The sequence below is a fragment of the Gadus morhua genome, chromosome 17, assembly GCF_902167405.1.
Source record: "Gadus morhua chromosome 17, gadMor3.0, whole genome shotgun sequence".
NCBI classification, from domain to species: Eukaryota; Metazoa; Chordata; class Actinopteri; order Gadiformes; family Gadidae; genus Gadus; species Gadus morhua.
The window spans coordinates 16,027,897-16,047,444 of record NC_044064.1 but is presented as its reverse complement, the minus strand read 5'-3'; the positions used below and the strand labels follow the sequence as shown (position 1 = coordinate 16,047,444).

General features: G+C 47.4%; 1 protein-coding gene across 1 annotated transcript in view; it reads left to right on the top strand.

The window, feature by feature from the left end:
• prkd4 (protein kinase D4) overlaps positions 1-10,550 on the top strand; it is a 15,246-nt gene extending 4,696 nt beyond the window's left edge. The window contains exons 3-19 of the mRNA XM_030338827.1: positions 774-906; positions 1,759-1,890; positions 2,564-2,718; positions 3,060-3,255; positions 3,495-3,578; positions 3,990-4,146; positions 4,670-4,793; positions 4,929-5,006; positions 5,608-5,875; positions 6,182-6,204; positions 6,297-6,369; positions 7,100-7,206; positions 7,506-7,667; positions 8,034-8,132; positions 8,441-8,708; positions 9,337-9,422; positions 10,116-10,550. Of these exons, the coding sequence (XP_030194687.1) occupies positions 774-906; positions 1,759-1,890; positions 2,564-2,718; positions 3,060-3,255; positions 3,495-3,578; positions 3,990-4,146; positions 4,670-4,793; positions 4,929-5,006; positions 5,608-5,875; positions 6,182-6,204; positions 6,297-6,369; positions 7,100-7,206; positions 7,506-7,667; positions 8,034-8,132; positions 8,441-8,708; positions 9,337-9,422; positions 10,116-10,280 (2,310 nt within the window). The 3' untranslated portion in view covers positions 10,281-10,550. The remainder of the gene's footprint in view (positions 1-773; positions 907-1,758; positions 1,891-2,563; positions 2,719-3,059; positions 3,256-3,494; positions 3,579-3,989; positions 4,147-4,669; positions 4,794-4,928; positions 5,007-5,607; positions 5,876-6,181; positions 6,205-6,296; positions 6,370-7,099; positions 7,207-7,505; positions 7,668-8,033; positions 8,133-8,440; positions 8,709-9,336; positions 9,423-10,115) is intronic.
• Positions 10,551-19,548: the final 8,998 nt, after the last annotated feature.

Sequence of the window (19,548 nt, the reverse complement as noted above, 5' to 3'; positions counted from 1 at the left end):
ACACACACACACACACACACACACACACACACACACACACACACACACACACACACACACACACACACACCGCTGTGACATTTAGATCTGAAGGAACGGTCACCATCATCTTTTTGTGATATGTCACACCTCTTTTTACTGGCATTGGGGTATAAAAGGTTACGTTATAAATGTTATTAGGTCGACCATATATATGCATGGTTCATCATCACTTAGTTTATTTATTTATCGGGTTACTGCTTTCTTTCTTTTTTTACTTTCTTTGCTCTCTCTCTCTTAAAAGGGGGACTGTCACATTCTGCTACTTTCTACTATAAGCGAGGACCACTTAATACGCGTCTTGTGAAGAATCATAGTCCGAAATATCTACTCCTTTACTCTGAAAGGGTTGGGCCATTGACTCAGCTTTAAGCAGTCAGACCAATGTTGGATGGTACTGCTGCCATAGTAACTAGGTAACTAGTTACCTAGTTAGGTAACTAGTTACCTAGTTCCCCCCTAGTAACTAGGGGGGAGGGGGCGCCCTGTGAGGCAGCAAGCCGCTGCTCCTAGCTCCAAGGATGGGTTTAGAGTAGGAACTTCCCCAAAGGGATTCATTCAACTTTTTCAACAAATGTGTTTGGCGAAAATTACACAAATGGCCCTACGTTTCTGCGATAACAAACTGTGTGTGTGTGTGTGTGTGTGTGTGTGTGTGTGTGTGTGTGTGTGTGTGTGTGTGTGTGTGTGTGTGTGTGTGTGTGTGTGTGTGTGTGTGTGTGTGTGTGTCCCAGGCCCCCTACTGCAGCGTGGTGGGCCCGGGGGAGAGGATCCTGCTGTTCAGACACCAGCAGCAGCAGGGTCTGCAGCGCCTGGCCCAGAGCGACGAGCTGCAGAACGGAGACCTCATCGAGGTCATCATCGCAGGTCAGCCCTGCACTGGGGTCCACCAGTTCTCTATGATGGGGCCGTACCTCTCGTTAACTAATCCATGGATCTTAGTCACTTGTTATCCATCTCCTGAGTTAGAGGCTAGACCCAAGAGAGCTCTGTCCAGGATCTCATTTAGAAACCTCAGTCAACCTTACTAGGTTTCATTCTTCTCTATCAGTCGGGGTAAGAGCCCTAACTTCCCTGGGACTCCTTCGTAGGATGATTATTTTGTGCACAATCCAGTATTGAGTTTCACCCCGATGGTAAAGATGGGCGGTTTCTTAGTTCTTGTTTTTTGGGGTAGGTATACTTTAGCAAAGGTGGTTTAGCACAGGAGGAACCTGAAATGTCTTAAGTCCAAGTCCTTTGGAGACTGGATATATTTATTTCAGTAACGGGTCAAATCCAAAAAGAATAACCTTACAGAAAAGTTAGAAAAATGGAAAAACAATCTGATGGTCATATTCTGATGAAGGGAGCTGCCCTCTTGGGTCCTGTTTCCTTTGTCCTCGTTCCTGATCTTCCTTGATTTCCTCCTACCCTACATTTAAAAGTGTCACAACACGCAAAGGCTTTATGGGCTGAAACCACTCACTAAGAAGAGGTTACAATGTTTTAGGAAAAAGGATATAGCATAGGGGACGTTGATAGTGTGATGACATGAGTGTGTCGTACAAAACCATAATTCACTTTTTGCTTAGCAGTTTTAAAGGGGGGCCATCAAATCTCAACCCCCTCAAATCTGCGTGAGCGGCCGCGTTCCAACCGTCCTTCCGCCCTCTGTGTTTCTCCCTCAGAGTCGGCCGCGTTCCAACCGTCCTTCTGCTCTCTGTGTTTCTCCCTCAGAGTCGGCCGGCGTGACGGAGATGAAGGTCCGCCCCCACTCTCTGGCGGTGCACTCGTACCGCTCCCCCACCTTCTGCCACCACTGTGGGGAGATGCTGTGGGGGCTGGTCCGCCAGGGCCTGAGATGTGAAGGTAGGGGGAGCGGGAGGGACGCCATGAGGGCTGGGGTGGTGGGGTTTGATGGGATGATGATGGTGGTGGTGGTCGTTTTGGATGGTGATGGTGGTGGTGGGGCTTTATGTGATGGTGGTGGTGGTGGTGATGATGATGGTGGTGATGATGGTGGTGATGATAATGATGATGATGGTGGTGGTGGTTGTGATGATGATGATGATGGTGGTGGTGGTGGCTGTGATGGTGGTGAGGATGATGATGGTGGTGTTGAGGATGAAGTTGGTGGTGGTGCTGAGGATGAGGATGATAGTGTGGGTGGTGATGATTATCTTCCTTGATCCTCCCCCCTACATTTCACCTCCTTACATTCACCCCACCCCCCCCCCCCCCGACCGTATCCTCATCTGTTATAGGGAAGACCTAGTAGGCGTGTTCTCAGTTATGCCCTCTTAATACAATAGTCTGCTTTTTTGGTCACACTAGTTAAAAAGTTGCTTCTTTGCCTGAACCCCACTTGGTTGTTTGTTGCGGTTGTAGTCCGTGTTTCAGCAGCTTCATCCCCCTGATGAGGGTAGTGCAGTCTGTGCACCATGCTAAGAGGAGAGCTTTTAATTTCTACATCTAACCTTTCCTTCTTTACTACTGTCTTTCATTCTTTCTCCCTCCCCCTCCATCCCTCTCTCTCTGGCAGGCTGTGGGCTGGACTTCCACAAGCGCTGTGCCTTCATGCTGCCCAACGACTGCAGCCACACCAAGCGTCACATCGCTGCCAGCCTCTCCCTGTTCCCGCCCCGGAGACCCAGGGCGCCCTCCCTCTCCTCGCAGACAGGGGGCAGTCTAGAGGAGGTAGGAACCCCAAACGTCCAGAATATATGGCTGCATAGAAAGCACAGGTGTCACTCCTCACACTAATTGCTGTGTTAATGTACCCGGCTACAGTTAGTAAGATAAGTCTGCTATCTGTACCCTGGGATATATAGGTAGCAGAGCCATAACACTGTGAAACTGTTCAATGCTAGGAGTGCTTATGTATTCATGAGCCCTGTTCTTGTTGTGGTTCTTGTTACATTTTTATATATTTTTTTACATCATATATATATTTTTTAGATTTCTCCTTAAGGTTGTGAAAACCAATGGACGTGTTTACACAGCAACTCTCAACCTCCCCCCCCCCCCCGCCCATCCAGATCAGCCTATCCAAGCCCAACTCGCGGCCGGCCTCGTGGGCGGAGCCTCCGATGTGGCTGGGGGTGGGCTACGGCGACGTGGTGAAGACCAAGGTCCCTCACACCTTCCACATCCACAGCTACACCAAGCCCACCGTCTGCCAGTACTGCCACCGGCTGCTCAAGGGCCTCTTCCGACAGGGGCTGCAGTGCACCGGTGAGACAGCAGGGGGCAGCGTTTCCCTCCAACGCTTTGTGTCCATCGGGCTGGGGATTTAATATTTGTTTCAGATTAGGTCCTGAATATGGTACAAAAAAAAGCCCAAAAAGTCATTATTGATAAAGAAAATTACTTATGGAGCGATTTTCTAAAACATGTATTGACTTAAATCAGGGGACTGATTCAAAAGCAGTCCAAAAAGTTATTATTATTGTTTCCCCCCCCCCCCTCCCCAGACTGCAGGTTTAACTGCCACAGACGCTGTGAGCTGCTGGTCCCTCGAGACTGTCCTGGGGATAGGAGAGGCAGCTCTGAACAAGGTGACCGTGCAACGCCACACAATGCAGTGTAATGCAGGGCAGTAGCGTGCAGTTCAGGACAGTACAGTATAGTGCATTGCAGTTCAGTGCAGTGCATTGCAATAAAATGTAATACATTATAATACAAAACGATATGATTCAATAAAACGCAATTCAAAACATATAGTACAAGAGGATACTAAACAATACACTACTATACAAAATAGAACCATAAAATGTTATAACATATAATACAATGCGACACAAGACAATACTATTGCTTTACTTGTCCCAAACTGAGCTTATAGTGAAACAGTTCTTCTCATCATATGTCACTTTAAAGTTCAGTTAGATGGTGTGCATCAGTTAACGTCTAATGATGGAATACAGTCATCAACAAATGCCTTCCTGTGTATGCTGTCATCTCCTCAGACTCCACAGCCAATCACAGCGGCAAAGAGGAGAGCGAGGACACAGAGTCGGACCTCGTTAGTATGACATCACTGGACAGCAGTGATGAGGAGACGCATGCTGATGAAGACCCATTGGCTGACAGCCAGGCACCTTTGCTCCAGCAACCACCAATCGGGTGGGGGTGCAACTATTGCTTTCTCCATTGGGGATTCAAAGCGGTTCAAATGATTATTCGTCTATTATTATTGTTTCCTCTCTAAAGATTCCCTTCTTAAATTTGACATTTTTGTCATAAGATTTAGGAATTGGGTGTAAGGATGGGTTTAGCTAGAGTTTATCTTATTATGCCCATAGTTTTCATTATTTGGAATAATCATCTCAGCACAAAGTGTACACTTGTCAGTTACCGTGATGTTAGATTTGAAGACTAGAGGTCTTTAGTGATAGCTCTATATTCTTTCATATAACAAGGTATAATTTATTTTAAATTTATTTCAAATTGCCAGTCATCAGGTATCGTACCAACGATACCTGTTGCATTTCCCACAATGCAACAACAAACAGTGAGATAGTTGAAGGCTGACAAAAAAGTTGTGATACCTATTTTGGGGGGAATTTGCCTTAGGGTTTTCAGTTCAAATGGTGGCATGGTGGGGGTATGCGACAGGTTGTAATGTGGTTGTTTGTTGCGGTTGTAGTCCGTGTTTCAGCAGCTTCATCCCCCTGATGAGGGTAGTGCAGTCTGTGCACCATGCTAAGAGGAGAGCTAGCTGTGTGCTGAGGGAGGGGTGGCTGCTGCACCACACACACATCGACACGCTGGTGAGGACACGGGCATGCACACGCAAACACACACATATACATTCATACACACACACACACACACACACACACACACACACACACACACACACACACACACACACTTAATTGTGTATTTTTCTGAATGTGTCCCAGAGAAAACGTCACTACTGGGTGTTGGACTGGAAGAGCATCACTCTGTACCAGAACGAAGGCAGCAGCAAGTTCTACAAGGTACTGTGCGGACCAGTGCTCTTGTTGCTGTGTCGATAACTTACTCACTCCTTCATTGTAGCTCTCTTCAGTGACGCCTAGTGGCCAAATTAAGTTAATGCAACCATCGTTCCCACGTTCCACCACAAAACAACAACTTTACATAAGAGATTAGTTATAATATTAACTATATTTATATTTACTTAATAATTTGATTGCTTTTAATTGGGTGCAAATAAGTTTTTGTGGCAACTGATGATATAAAATAAGTTAATATATATATTTTTTTTCATTCATCATCCTCTTCCACTCCCTACCTGCTCCTCCTCCTCCTCCTGCTCTTCCTCCTGCTTCTCCTCCTGCTCCTCCTCCTCCTGCACCTCATCCTCCTCCTCCTGCTCCTCCTCCTCCTGCACCTCTCCTCCTCCTCCTCCTCCTCCACCTCCTCCTCCTCCTCCTCCTGCACCTCATCCTCCTCCTCCTCCTCCTCCTGCTCCTCCTCCTCCTCCTCCTGCTCCTCCTCCTCCTGCACCTCATCCTCCTCCTCCTCCTCTACCTCCTCATCCTCCTCCTCCTCCTCCTCTACCTCCTCCTCCTCCTCCTTCCCCCCCCCCCTCCCTAGGAGATCCCTCTCTCGGAGGTGCTGCAGGTCCGGGGCCCCACGGAGCTCTCGGTGGCCGCGTTGCCAGGCAACCGGCCCCACTCACTGGAGGTGGTGACGGGCCCGGTGGTGTACTGCGTGCAGGTGCAGAAGGACGCCCAGGCCTGGGAGCGGGACCTGCGGCGGGCCCTCATGCCCATGCTGTGCAGCGGCGACGGGGCCATGGTCCAACGGGCCAACCAGGGGGGAGCTGGTGGTGGTGGAAAGGCCCCAGGAGTGGGGGGCCGAGGTACGGAATTAAATGTGCCCTGGATCAGTCGTGCCCAAAGTGTCTAGTGGTTGGTCTAAAGCGTATTGGTCGTGACTGGTGTGATCTGGGCTTGAATCTACCTCGGAAAGTGCATGGATTTTGAAAGAGGATTATAGTTCTATTAATTTGATGCTCTTTACCAGATCTATGTTCATGAGCCCATCTATCTTTGTACGCTGACTTTATGATATTTTTTTGACCACCATTGAAATATATTCAAGATCATCTGAAGATGATTATACTTGATCGATCTTTACTTTATTAACTGCTGTTTTTCTTCTACAGGCCTGCACAGAGAAGCGAGTGCAGTAAGTAGTGCTGCATATTAACACTCAAATGACCGTTATCCTCATTGTTATTATCAGCCCCATGTATGACTGCTGTGTGTTGTGTTCTTCAGGACATCAGCCTCGTGTACCAGATCATAACGGACGAGATGCTGGGCTCAGGCCAGTTCGGCGTCGTGTTCGCAGGTAATGCCGGACTCTCATCGGCCCTCTGCATAGAGCTGTCATCACAGCTCAAACACAGCTGTCGCTCATAACACTAACGGGTCAGCTACTTTAATGTGACAGGGGCATGGGTAGCAGTCTCAGCTAGTGAAGATGAATCCACCACCGTGCCCCCGGTACATGAAGGATGTCTATGCGTGATTAGTGTTATGAGCCACACCTGTGTTCAGCCAATGATGACACATCTGTGTAAAGGGCTGCTTGATTATGGAAAATCATAATCACGTTAATTTTTTCTTTAATATTGAAATCATGATTATTCAAAGGATTATTTCTGAGTTTGCAAACATGATGCATTTATTCAGCTTTTATATTCTCTCCAAATATTCTCTCCAAAAAAACACTTTGTTACAGAGAACTTTGAAATTTCCCCTTAAAAAAATAAAAAAAATAGAAAATGTTCAAATCAAATATAATGTACAAATATGTAGCCTGTGGTTCTGTGATTTCTATAAAATATCTCATAATAAAAAGAAAAATGTTCTACTCGATTAATTTAGTTTGGAGATAATTTGACCGAAAAATCGAAATCCCGATCAAAATCTGATTAATTGCATAGCCCTAGTCTATCGGCCCAGTTCGTTCAGATGCTAACGTGGAACGCTAATGCTGAGGCTCCTCCAGTCTGCCGACTGGCCCTACCGTGCTGCTGGTTGAATTCTACTTCCTGTCCCCGCTGCGTCCCTCCCAGGTACCCACAGGACGTCGGGCCGCTCGGTGGCCATCAAGGTGATCGACAAGAGACGCTTCCCCTCCCACCAGGAGGGCCAGCTGAAGAACGAAGTCACCATCCTACAGGTACTGCAAATAGTTATTACTGTGCACAGTAAATAGAGCACCAGATATGTGGGCTTCTCTCTCTCTCTCTGTGTGTGTGTGTGTGTGTGTGTGTGTGTGTGTGTGTGTGTGTGTGTGTGTGTGTGTGTGTGTGTGTGTGTGTGTGTGTGTGTGTGTGTGTGTGTGTGTGTGTGTGTGTGTGTGTGTGTGTGTGTGTGTCATGATGAGAGTCATTGATTTTATTTGTGTGTTTGCAAGTGTTGAAACTCATGTGTGTGTGTGTGTGCTTGTGTGTGTGTGTTGTCTTTCCTCCGGCCCAGAACCTGTCCCACCCCGGGGTGGTGCAGATGGAGGCCATGTTTGAGACGGTGGAGCACATCTTCGTGGTGATGGAGAAGCTCCACGGGGACATGCTGGAGATGATCCTGTCCAGTGAGAAGGGCCGCCTCCCCGAGCGCAACACCCGCTTCCTGGTCACCCAGGTCAGCCCCCCCACCCCCCCTCTGGAGGTCACAGATTGACTCCTAGGAGGATTTAAAGTTCAATGTTTGACCTTCACGTTAGTAGTTGGCCGCAGTCACGAATAGCTGCTTGAACCTTAGGCTGACCCAGTCTTCACCCTGTGTGTGTGTGTGTGTGTGTGTGTGTGTGTGTGTGTGTGTGTGTGTGTGTGTGTGTGTGTGTGTGTGTGTGTGTGTGTGTGTGTGTGTGTGTGCATGTGTTCATGTGTGCGAATGTGTGTGTGTGTGCATGCATATGTGTGCGTGTATGTGTGTGTGTGTGTGTGTGTGTGTGTGTGTGTGTGTGTGTGTGTGTGTGTGTGTGTGTTTGTGCGTGCATATGTCCAGGTCCTGGAGGCGCTCCGGTACCTGCATCTGAAGCACATCGCCCACTGCGACCTGAAGCCGGAGAACGTCCTGCTGGCCTCCACCGACCCCTTCCCCCTGGTAGACACACACACTATTACAGCTGATGCAGTGCAACACTGTTGTTTACTTTGTTGTTCATGTTAACTAAGGTAGTGGGCTTCTGTTTAACCAAGGTGTGCATTTATACATTATTTGCTAGTTTAAAATAAACTTCACAATATGTAGACACTAATGAACCATTAATTATCATAAGGGTTAATGTTAGGGGTTGCACTGTGCACTTCGTATTATTGGTTAGTATCACTACCTCCCTCCATCACCCCACTTACACCCCGACAACCAGCGATCCAAACACTACGGGCTAACCCTCCTCCCCCCCACCCCAGGTGAAGCTGTGCGACTTCGGCTTCGCCCGCATCATCGGGGAAAAGTCGTTCCGCCGCTCGGTGGTTGGTACGCCGGCGTACCTGGCCCCCGAGGTGCTGTGCAGCGGCGGCTACAACCGCTCTCTGGACATGTGGTCGGTGGGCGTGGTGGCCTACGTCAGCCTCAGCGGCACCTTCCCCTTCAACGAGGACGAGGACATCGGCCAGCAGATCACCAACGCCTCCTTCATGTACCCCCGCCAGCCCTGGGCCACCATCTCCCTGGAAGGTAGCGACCGCGGCTAGGTCCCAACAGTAACCATGGTGACCGTAGCTAGGATACACGAACCACAACATTAACCGTGGCGAGCATGGCGACCGTAGCTAGGACACATGGACCACAACAGTAACCATGGTGGCCATAGGTAGGATTCAGTAACTACAACAGTAACCATGGCGGCCGTAACTAGGATGCATGAACTACAACATTACAGCTGTGAACGGAGGAACGACAATTACAGTCAGGGTCGATAGCCGCGTTAGCTATGAAGTTACCATCCAGAAAGAAAGCATTGACAATAGCTACGATAGTTACTGATATCGCCGGCGTTAGCTACGATAACCACCCTATCGATGATAGCGACCATATATTGACCATAGCGATGTTAGCTACGATAGCGATGTTAGCTACGATAGTGATGTTAGCTATGTTAGTGATGTTAGCTATGATAGCGACCATGTCTAATGCCGACCTTCAGTGTGAGGTTTAAATATATATGTGTGTGTGTGTGTGTGTGTGTGTGTGTGTGTGTGTGTGTGTGTGTGTGTGTGTGTGTGTGCGCGTGCATAAATACGTAAACAACACCTAAGCCTGTCCTCCCTTCTTTCCTTCCGCCCCTCCCTCCTGGGACCCCCAGCGGTGAGTCTGATCAGCAACCTGCTGCAGGTGTCTGTGAGGAGGAGGTACAGTGTGGGCAAGGCCCTGGGACACCCCTGGCTGCAGGTGACACACACACACACACACACACACACACACACACACACACACACACACACACACACACACACACACACACACACACACACACACACACACACACACACACACAGAAGTGTAGGTAATCATAAACTCTAGGCCTCAATCTTTCTCATTTCCCTCTTCTCTTCTATTTAACCGCCAGATGTGATGTTGACATTAAAAGCCATTTCAAAAGTAAACCAATTGTGGCTTAGATAGAGATGATAGACCAGCCTACCAGCCTACCAGCCTGCTGGACTCTACCAGCCTATAGGGTTATCCAGCATTATGCCTCTGGCCCCACAAGTAGGTCTTAACCCTCCGGGGACTGAAGACAGTGTGAACTACAAATACAGTAAATATAAAAGGGAGAACAAGAAATAATATTCAAAGATACAAAAAAGTTCCCGTCAACGATAAGTGTGGCTTTAAACCCATCTCTTAATAATACGGAGAAGGGGTGGGATTAAATAAGTGTGCACTTCTTCCCACTCCTTTTCGAACACGTTGTTATTCCAATCCCTCCGCAAGTGTTTGTCATTAACGTATCTAATCATGCTTTCTATTTTGTGTAACATGATTATTTTCTGTATGACAATTTCTGTTAGTTTTTTTTACAGGTTCAAAATAAAAATGGCAATCAATCTATCAATCAATATTGCGTCCTCTGTGAACCAGGACTTCCAGCTGTGGTGTGACCTGCGGGCGTTTGAGCAGCGGATGGGAAGCAGGTACCTGACCCACGAGGGTGACGAGGAGCGCTGGCGGCGCTACGCCCAGGAGAGGGCGCTGGTGTTCCCCCCGCAGCTGTGCTGCGATGCGGGCAGCAGCCGCCCCGTCTGACCTGGCGTTATTCGTGGTTATTAAAGTTATTAAAGGGGACATTTTGTATTGGTCATTCTTTCAAGAACAAGGTTGCGTTTGAGTTTGTCTTTTTTTTTTTTTTATCTTATTGGTCTTTTTGTTTTTTTCGAGGGATCTGATTGGTCAAGAAAAAATATTCAGGGGTCCAGTACCGATGTAGTCGCATCTGTCGTTTTTTATTGGTCGTCATGAAAAAAAACGTAAGGGATAACACTGTTGTTTATTTATCGAATAAAACATGAGGTGCCACACTGTTGTTTTTTATTGGTCATCATGAAAAAAAAAAAGGGGGAACACTGTCGTTTTTAATTGGTCGTCATGAAAAAAACACTGTTTTTTATCAGATGAGAATAAGGGGTAACATTGTTGTTTTTCATTGGTCGTCATGAAAAAACCCATAGGGGCAATTGCTTTGTCGCTAGCTTAGCCACTTTTTAGAGTTTAACACGGTTTTAAACTCAAGAAGTCACGTGACGTCTTAAGCTCCATTGCTGTGTGTACTTGTGGTTTAATCTGCAGCTGCGTTTTACCTTGATCTCAATTGCTGTGTCTTCATTGCTGCGTCCTCTGCCCTGCGTGCATTCCTACCGGGCGCGTAAAGGCCTCCACACACCGGCGCCGCAGCGGCGCGTCAAAAACTCTGCCCCCATTATTCCGGGTGTACTAGCCCACACCGGCGCCGACTAGCTGCGCGGCAGCGTTCCGCGCCGCGCCGCCCAACTACTCTTCGAGCCCATGTTCTATTCCCGAGCGTCGGCGCCCCTGAAAAAGCGCTTTGTAAAATCTGGTTTGTACATCCCGGGTCCCGTAGGCACCTCCATATCTACCCCTCACCACTGGATGTCGCCCTCTTTCGTTTGTGAGAAACAATTACGAGAATGGACGATGAGAGACTGGTCGTCGAGGTGGAAAAATACGTCGAATTGTATGACCAAAGTTCCCGTCATTACAAAGACAACTCCAAAAAGGTCATTGCCTGGCGAGCCATAGCTCTGGAGATTGGATCTTCAGGTGAGAAATCAACAATGGTGGACTACCCAAACCATTAACCATAATGGGAAATAGACAAAATCAAGTCACATATAATCACACCATGTAGGTAGAAACCAGATTACTATTTTTTTATTTAAGGCAAGGCAACTTCATTCTTATAGCACTTTTAATACATGAAGCAGACTCAAAGTGCTTCACATAGAAACATTCTCATACAATAAAATAGATAAGTAAAAGAAAACACAGGCAAAGCTCAAAAATGCATTGTCATGTATTAACTGTCTCTCTGGTATCAGATCATGTATTAAAGTGTCTCGAGCACTCAAATAAAATACACTGGCTACTGAATCCAGCACAGCAATAACATCACTGTATTTATCCCGAGGGATAAAAAAAAAGTATATATATATATATGCAAAAGAGTATACCAGAGAGGGATAATAACTAGATTATAGGTCATTATATAGGCTGCACCATATGGTTCTGCCATTTCACACTGAGTGGCGAATTGAAATATTGGCGTGCCTCTCAGGATCTGCAAGGAGCTCCTGGACCAGATTGTGGCATACCCCCTGTTCTTGTCTCTGTTCATTGATGGGGTGCACCCAAACCCTTCGTCTTCTCCTTGCCCGCCTACAGCGCAGGAGAAGAAGGGCAGCCCCCCTCTGTCTGGCAACAGTTATTTATTCTGTTGAAATAAAAAAAACTCAATAAAATGTAAAAGAGCTTGCTCAATTAAAATGGATAAATACTGGCTGCACATGTAAATGTGTGGCTATGTTAAGGATAGATAGATAGATAGATAGATAGATAGATAGATAGATAGATAGATAGATAGATAGATAGATAGATAGATAGATAGATAGATACTGTATTGGTCCCAATGGGGATCAATAAAGCCATCCAGGAGCTCAATACAATAAATACACACAATAACAATTGGCCTTAAAAGGTGACTGCACTATATACCAAAAAGGCTTAATAGAAGGTCCTGCAGTTATTGAGATTGTTGATGCAGTAGATGAATAATGGCAAAATATAAAATAAATAAGAAATGACAGTAAATAAAACGATAAAGTGCCCTACAAACTAAGTTGATCTGATGCTTGAAAACATACTTTCACTGCGCAGATTATAAATTTTTCAAATTATTCAGCCAAAAAGATGGAAAATAAATAAACTAGGCTACAATAGGCTACTCATCCATTGCGTTCCGTCTCTTTGCTGCGGTTGATGGACAGGTGACTTCCTGCTTCTAGGCTGCAGCGCGGCCGTCGCGCCGCCTCCTGTTGGTGCTAGGGGCGGCTTTTGACGCGCGTAAAATGCGCGAAGCTGCGCTGCGGCGCCGGTGTGTGGAGGCCTTAACGCGAGCAACGCGGTTGGTGTGGCCGTACCATAAGAAATGTTGTTATCTAAAAAATGTGTTCGTCTTTGACAATGTCCAAAACATACTCCGTAGCAGGGGCAATACTAGGGTCAGAGCTTTAGGGGTGCCACCCCCCACCCTTTTTTTTTCACACAAAAACAAAAATATGTCTATTGAAAAAAAAAACGTTAGCATTTTAACATTGGTTCAAGTACTTTTTTTTTTTTGGAGCCCTTTCCAGAACACCAGCTTTATTGTGACATTTCACACAGACAGCCCGCTGTAACAAACACAATATCTTCTTCACGCAGCTGGTTTTCCTGACCGTTAACTTCATGTGCCTCCTTTTGAATCAAGTCATTCGATTTGATTAGATTAAACTTCGACTGGTTCACATCCCTGGATCTCAAGGATGCTTACTTCCACGTCCCTGTTCGGCATGCGCACAGGAAGTTTCTCAGTTTTGTCTTTATGGGGGTGGCGTACGAGTACCAGTGCAGTGCCTGCCATTCGGCTACTCCCTGGCCCCGCGCACCTTCTCAAAGTGTGTGAAGACGGCGTTGGGACCGCTCAGGCGTCAGGGAATGAGGGTTCTCTTCTACCTCGACGACCTACTTATTCTGAGCAACTCGAAGGAAGCTGCGAGAAGGGACACCATGATAAACCATCCCTCTTTCCTGGGTTTTGCCATCAATTGGGAGAAGAGCTTCCCGCTCCCCGGCCGGCAGATAGTCTACTTGGGGCTTTGCGTAGACTCAGCCGCCATGACAGCGTTGCTCTCGCCTCCTCGGTGAGACGCCATCCTGTCTGCACTCTCCCGCTTTCGCGTTCTCAGAAACGTGACCGCGCTGTCCACCATGCGCCTGTTAGGGCTGACGGCAGCCGCCCATCCCGTGATTCCCCTGGGTCTGCTCTTTATGCACAGACTCCAGCGTTGGTTTGCTCGCCAATGGTTGGACCCCGTGCATCACAAGCTCAGGGTGTTCCTCCTACCCCGTTCGGTGTTACCAGACCTGTAATATTGGGGAAACCCCCCCGCCCTCCTCAGGGGTGTTCCCCTGGGCAGAGTGACGTCCTATGTAGTGGTCTTCACGGACGCCTCGTTGACGGGTTGGGGAGGAACGTGCCTCTCTCACTCAGTGGGAGGCGAGTGGCGCACGTCCCCTACAGTCCACATAAATGTGCTGGAACTCGTCGCTGTGAGGAAAGTGCTGTTGCATTTCTTTCACCTTGAACGCTGCCGCCATGTTCTGATCAGGACAGACAGTGTGTCAGCGGCGGCGTACATATACAAACAGGGGGGAGTACCCTCCACTGCTCTTCTCCAAAAGGCGGTCGAGCTCTGGCTTTGGGCTCATCAGTATCTCCTCAGTTTGAGAGCCCTGCATATCGCGGGCGCCCAGAGCTTTGGGGCGGACCTCATGTCTCGCGGCGGTCCCCGCCGCGACTTGTGGCAGTTACATCCCGACATTGTCAGACTGATCTGGCAGAGGTTCGGGACGGCTCAGGTAGACCTGTTCACTTGCAGGGAGAACACACACTGCAGGTGCTGGTTCTCTCTCAACCCTCCGGATCTTTCCCCGTTGGGGGTGGATGCGTTGGTGCACACACCTTGGCCGTGGGTTCTCTTGTATGCGTTTCCTCCGCTCCAGCTGACCCTTCCTCTTCTGGAAGGGGTCAGACAGGAGAGACTGTCCCTGATATTGTTGGTCTGGCTCAGTCCCCTTTGGATGCCCTGTCCAAAAGGCGCTCTAAATTGGCTTTGGTTTCTACCAAGCAGGCCTGTGAGCTGACCGCTCTGTCTGTCAGCCCGAGTTGCTTGTTGCTAAAGCGGACAGCTCCTTTGCGCTAATCCTGCGTTCCTCCCTAAGAACATTAATATTTATTTCCGGTCGAGAGATATTGTGCTTAAGGCTTTTCACCCCCTGCCTCATTTTAGTGAGGCGGAGGCAGAGTTGCATCTCCTGTGCCCGGTACGGGCGCTGGCTATGTACGTTCGGCCGCGTTCCGCTGAACACAACAGTTGATTGTGTGTTATAGCGACGCTAGCAGGGGCCGCGCTCTCTCTAAGCAGCAGTTTTCTCGCTGGGTATGTGAGGGTGTTTGCTTAGCCTACGCTCGGCAGGGCTTAGCGCCACCATTGGGCGTTAAAGCTCACTCGACACGGGGCGTGGCCGTTTCAACGGCTTTACTCAGAGGCGTTTCGGTGGAAGACATCTGCGCGGCTGCGCATTGGTCTTCCCCCGGCCCCTTTGTCCGTTTTTACATGGGTGCGGCCACACCAAACGCGTTACTCGCGTTGGATAACGCGAGAAACGCGCCTAACCTGACGCTTGATCATTGTGTGGTGGTTACTCGGTTCAACGCTTCCAACGCGTCAACGCAGCTAGATGAGTCCATGTCCATTATGAAAGTAAAATGCACATTTCTCGCTAAAAATGTTTCCATAAACGCATTTAATGGCGTAACTATGTTACTATTTCCACCCAGAATAAAGATAGTTGTCGGCCGTGGCTGCGCTGGAGTCCGAGGTAGGAAACACAAACGCCGTCGTGTTTGGGTGATAGAGTTTAGATCGGGTTAGATTAAATAATCTCTGATATAAATAACAATAATCGGGTTGAATAACTTCACATGGTGTGTCTGGTGTGTTTCCAGCATTCGTAGTGTTGATCAGGAGAGAAATAGTCCGCCAAGACGTTGAGGTTGCTTAGCATCCAGAGACTCTGTCCATGCAAGTGAACGGAGCGTTCCCTCTCCGTCATAACTATCAAACCAAACATGCTTCACATTCACCGAGCGAACATTATGAAAGTAAAATGCACATTTCTCGCTAAAAATGTTTCCATAAACGCATTTAATGGCGTAACTATGTTACTATTTCCACCCAGAATAAAGATAGTTGTCGGCCGTGGCTGCGCTGGAGTCCGAGGTAGGAAACACAAACGCCGCCGTGTTTGGGTGATAGAGCTTAGATCGGGTTAGATTAAATAATCTCTGATATAAATAACAATAATCGGGTTGAATAACTTCACATGGTGTGTCTGGTGTGTTTCCAGCATTCGTAGTGTTGATCAGGAGAGAAATAGTCCGCCAAGACGTTGAGGTTGCTTAGCATCCAGAGACTCTGTCCATGCAAGTGAACGGAGCGTTCCCTCTCCGTCATAACTATCAAACCAAACATGCTTCACATTCACCGAGCGAACATTATGAAAGTAAAATGCACATTTCTCGCTAAAAATGTTTCCATAAACGCATTTAATGGCGTAACTATGTTACTATTTCCACCCAGAATAAAGATAGTTGTCGGCCGTGGCTGCGCTGGAGTCCGAGGTAGGAAACACAAACGCCGCCGTGTTTGGGTGATAGAGCTTAGATCGGGTTAGATTAAATAATCTCTGATATAAATATATATATATAAATGCACATTTCTCGCTAAAAATGTTTCGCATTTAATAGCGTAACTATGTTACTATTTCCACCCAGAATAAAGAAAGATGACGGCCGTATGCTTCTGTCCAAGCTCACTACTCTCTGCCAGTGACGTCGGGTCAAGCTCAACGCTGATTGGCTATCGCGGCCAAGCGTCACGCGTTGGAGCGTTGAAAGTTCAGATTTCTGAACTCCGGGCGTTGGCGCGTTGGGCGCGTTAAGGCCGATTTATGCTCAGTTACGTAAGCGTAAGCGCAAGCGCAAGAGGCCCTTGCGCGCCCTTGCGCACCCCTTGCGCGACTTCTCACGTCTTGCGTGCGTCGGGCGATTTTTCTAGACTTGCGTCATTTTTTACGTTAGCTTTTACGCGAGCCGCGCAGCCTGCAAGGCTGTGATTGGTCTGCTCGTCTGGTTACTACTTCCTGTCTGGAGTATCACATTTCCTGTTTTCATACCGCCACCTACCACACGATCTGGCACATGCGAACCCTTCCACAGGGGCAAAGTGCTATTTTGATGCGCGACATCAAACAGCTGATGCGGGATTGTGAGCCATTTTAATGATCTTGTCACCCGATATTCGTTCTATTAGGCCTACTGGCCTTATTTGTTTTAGTGTTAGCCTATTTGAATTAATTACGTAATGTTTTGTGTTCACGTTCTATGTGAAACATAAGTGTTCATGTTCTGTGTGAAACATAAGTTCAGTAGCCTCTTTGAGTGAATGAAATTTGAAAGCGTGAGTGTGTAGTGAATGAAAAATGTGTGCGTGTATGGTGGGACTATTTTCTGTATTTGATAAATAAACCCCTTTTCTCTAATAATGCTGCCTACCATATAATTTATGTGGACATTATGCGCTATAGCTTAAAGCCTTTGGCTATAGGCCTACACTTAAATAATTCATTCATCTGTCAAGGCAGTAGCTGTTGTATAAACATTTTATATGGATATGAATTAATGAGTTTGACGTAAACCAAATTAGGTAGGCTTTGTGTAACATGATAACTAATGAATCAAAAGTCATGCTTCCAAGTGACCAATGTATATATATTTATTGGTCAGTGCGCATACCCAATCGTAGCACATTGTACTGGTGGGGAAACACGCCAGCATCTGACAAAACATAATCTGCCAGCTGCTCCCTGACAAGGGCCGGTTTTGGTGAGAGTCGGGAAGATATCGGATGACTCGCGAAAGGAGGTCATCAAACTTTGGCACATAAACAAACCAACGACTCCCACAGACAAAGACGTCATTCTCGAGGTCGTCTTCAACGAAAAACTTTACTCCACATATTACTCCACCTACTGTTCTGGCGGTAAATTGCTTGGCAACACGCGCAACCTAAAAGGGAGCATGAATTGCTTTGAGTAAATTTTGCGCAACAACGTAACACCAACGCTGAAGCATGCAGCCGCCTTTACTGCGTTTACGTGCGTAATTACGTGCGTCTGACGCGCGTAAAGGCCGATTTATGCTCAGTTACGTAAGCGTAAGCGCAAGCGCAAGAGGCCCTTGCGCGCCCTTGCGCACCCATTGCGCGACTTCTCACGTCTTGCGTGCGTCGGGCGATTTTTCTAGACTTGCGTCATTTTTTACGTAAGCTTTTACGCGAGCCGCGCAGCCTGCAAGGCTGTGATTGGTCTGCTGGTCTGGTTACTACTTCCTGTCTGGAGTATCACATTTCCTGTTTTCATACCGCGGTTTGATAGAATGGAACCCGGCAGGCTCATATACAAAAGCATTAACGTGAAGTGAAGTTAACTTTGCTGCCAACACATTATGTCGTTTTAAAATGTAGAGAGATATGCACATTTATACAACCCCAATGATCAACAACTTCATCACCCCTGTTCCTCTGTCTGTTGCCATCATTCACTGTGTATGGGGAGAACACGATCTGGCACATAAACAAACCAACGACTCCCACAGACAAAGACGTCATTCTCGAGGTCGTCTTCAACGAAAAACTTTACTCCACATATTACTCCACCTACTGTTCTGGCGGTAAATTGCTTGGCAACACGCGCAACACGCGCAACCTAAAAGGGAGCATGAATTGCTTTGAGTAAATTTTGCGCAACAACGTAACACCAACGCTGAAGCATGCAGCCGCCTTTACGCCCCTAACGCGACGCTTCATCGCATGTAACGCGTCTACGCGCCTATACCAATGGTTCCCTATGCAAAAATGCCGAATTTTGACGCCCCTAACGCGAGTAACGCGTTTGGTGTGGCCGTGGCTAGCCCTGCAGCCAGTTTTAACAACGGTGCTACGTGCGATCTGCCTGAAGACCAGTCAATCTCCGTCTCTGAGCATGAAGAGCACTTAGACTTGTCTCGAGCCCACTCTGTAGTTCCTAGGTGCCTAAAAATATCCACCATTATTCCTGTGCCCAAGAAGTCCAACCCAGCCAGCTTAAATGATTACCGCCCTATAGCCTTGACGTCAGTGGTGATGAAATGTTTTGAGAGATTGGTAAAAGATTTTACATGTTCATCAACACCTGGCTAATTAGAACCCCCCTCAGTTTGCCTATCGACCCAAAAGAAGTACTGATGATGCCATATCCCATGTCCTACACACCACTCTCTCCCACCTGGACGAAGGGAAGGGGAATTACGCACGCCTGCTGTTCATTGACTATAGCTCGGACTTTAACACCATTGTGCCAAATATTTTAGTCACCAAACTCAAACATCTAGGTCTTAATACATCTCTCTGCTCCTGGGTTCTCAGCTTTTTGACGGACAGGCCACAGGCGGTGAAGATTGGAAGCTGCATGTCAAATACTGTCACTCTCAACATTGGTGCCCCCCAAGGATGTGTTCTAAGCCCCCTGCTTTATTCCCTATACACCCATGATTGTACAGCCAATTACAACTCAAACTCGATTGTCAAATTTGCGGATGATACAGTAGTGATTGGACTCATCTCAAACAACGATGTTACAGCCTACCTAAATGAAATTAAGATGCTGACCTCATGGTGCAATGACAACTGCCTTGAACTAAACATTGCCAAAACAAATGAATTGGTGGTTGACTTCAGAAGGGACAAGCAGAGGCTACATCACACACCACTGAACATCCATGGTGCCCTGGTGGAGACAGTGAGTCACTTTTAATATCTGGGAGTAGTCATCTCTAAAGACCATTCATGGACATCACACATCTCCAACCTGGTGAAAAAAGCAAGACACCGTCTGTACCATCTTAGAAAGCTGAACAAATTCAGAATATCCAGAGAGCTGCAGAAAACATTCTACTCAGCAACAATAGAGTCTGTTATTTCTGGAAATATCACAACCTGGTACGGAAATAACAACTCTCAGGATAAGAAGGCCTTGCATAGAGTCATCAGGTGTGCAGAGAAAATCACCAATACTGCACTCCCTGGACTTCAGGACATCTACACTAGGCGTTGCCTGTCAAGGGCAAATACAATTTTAA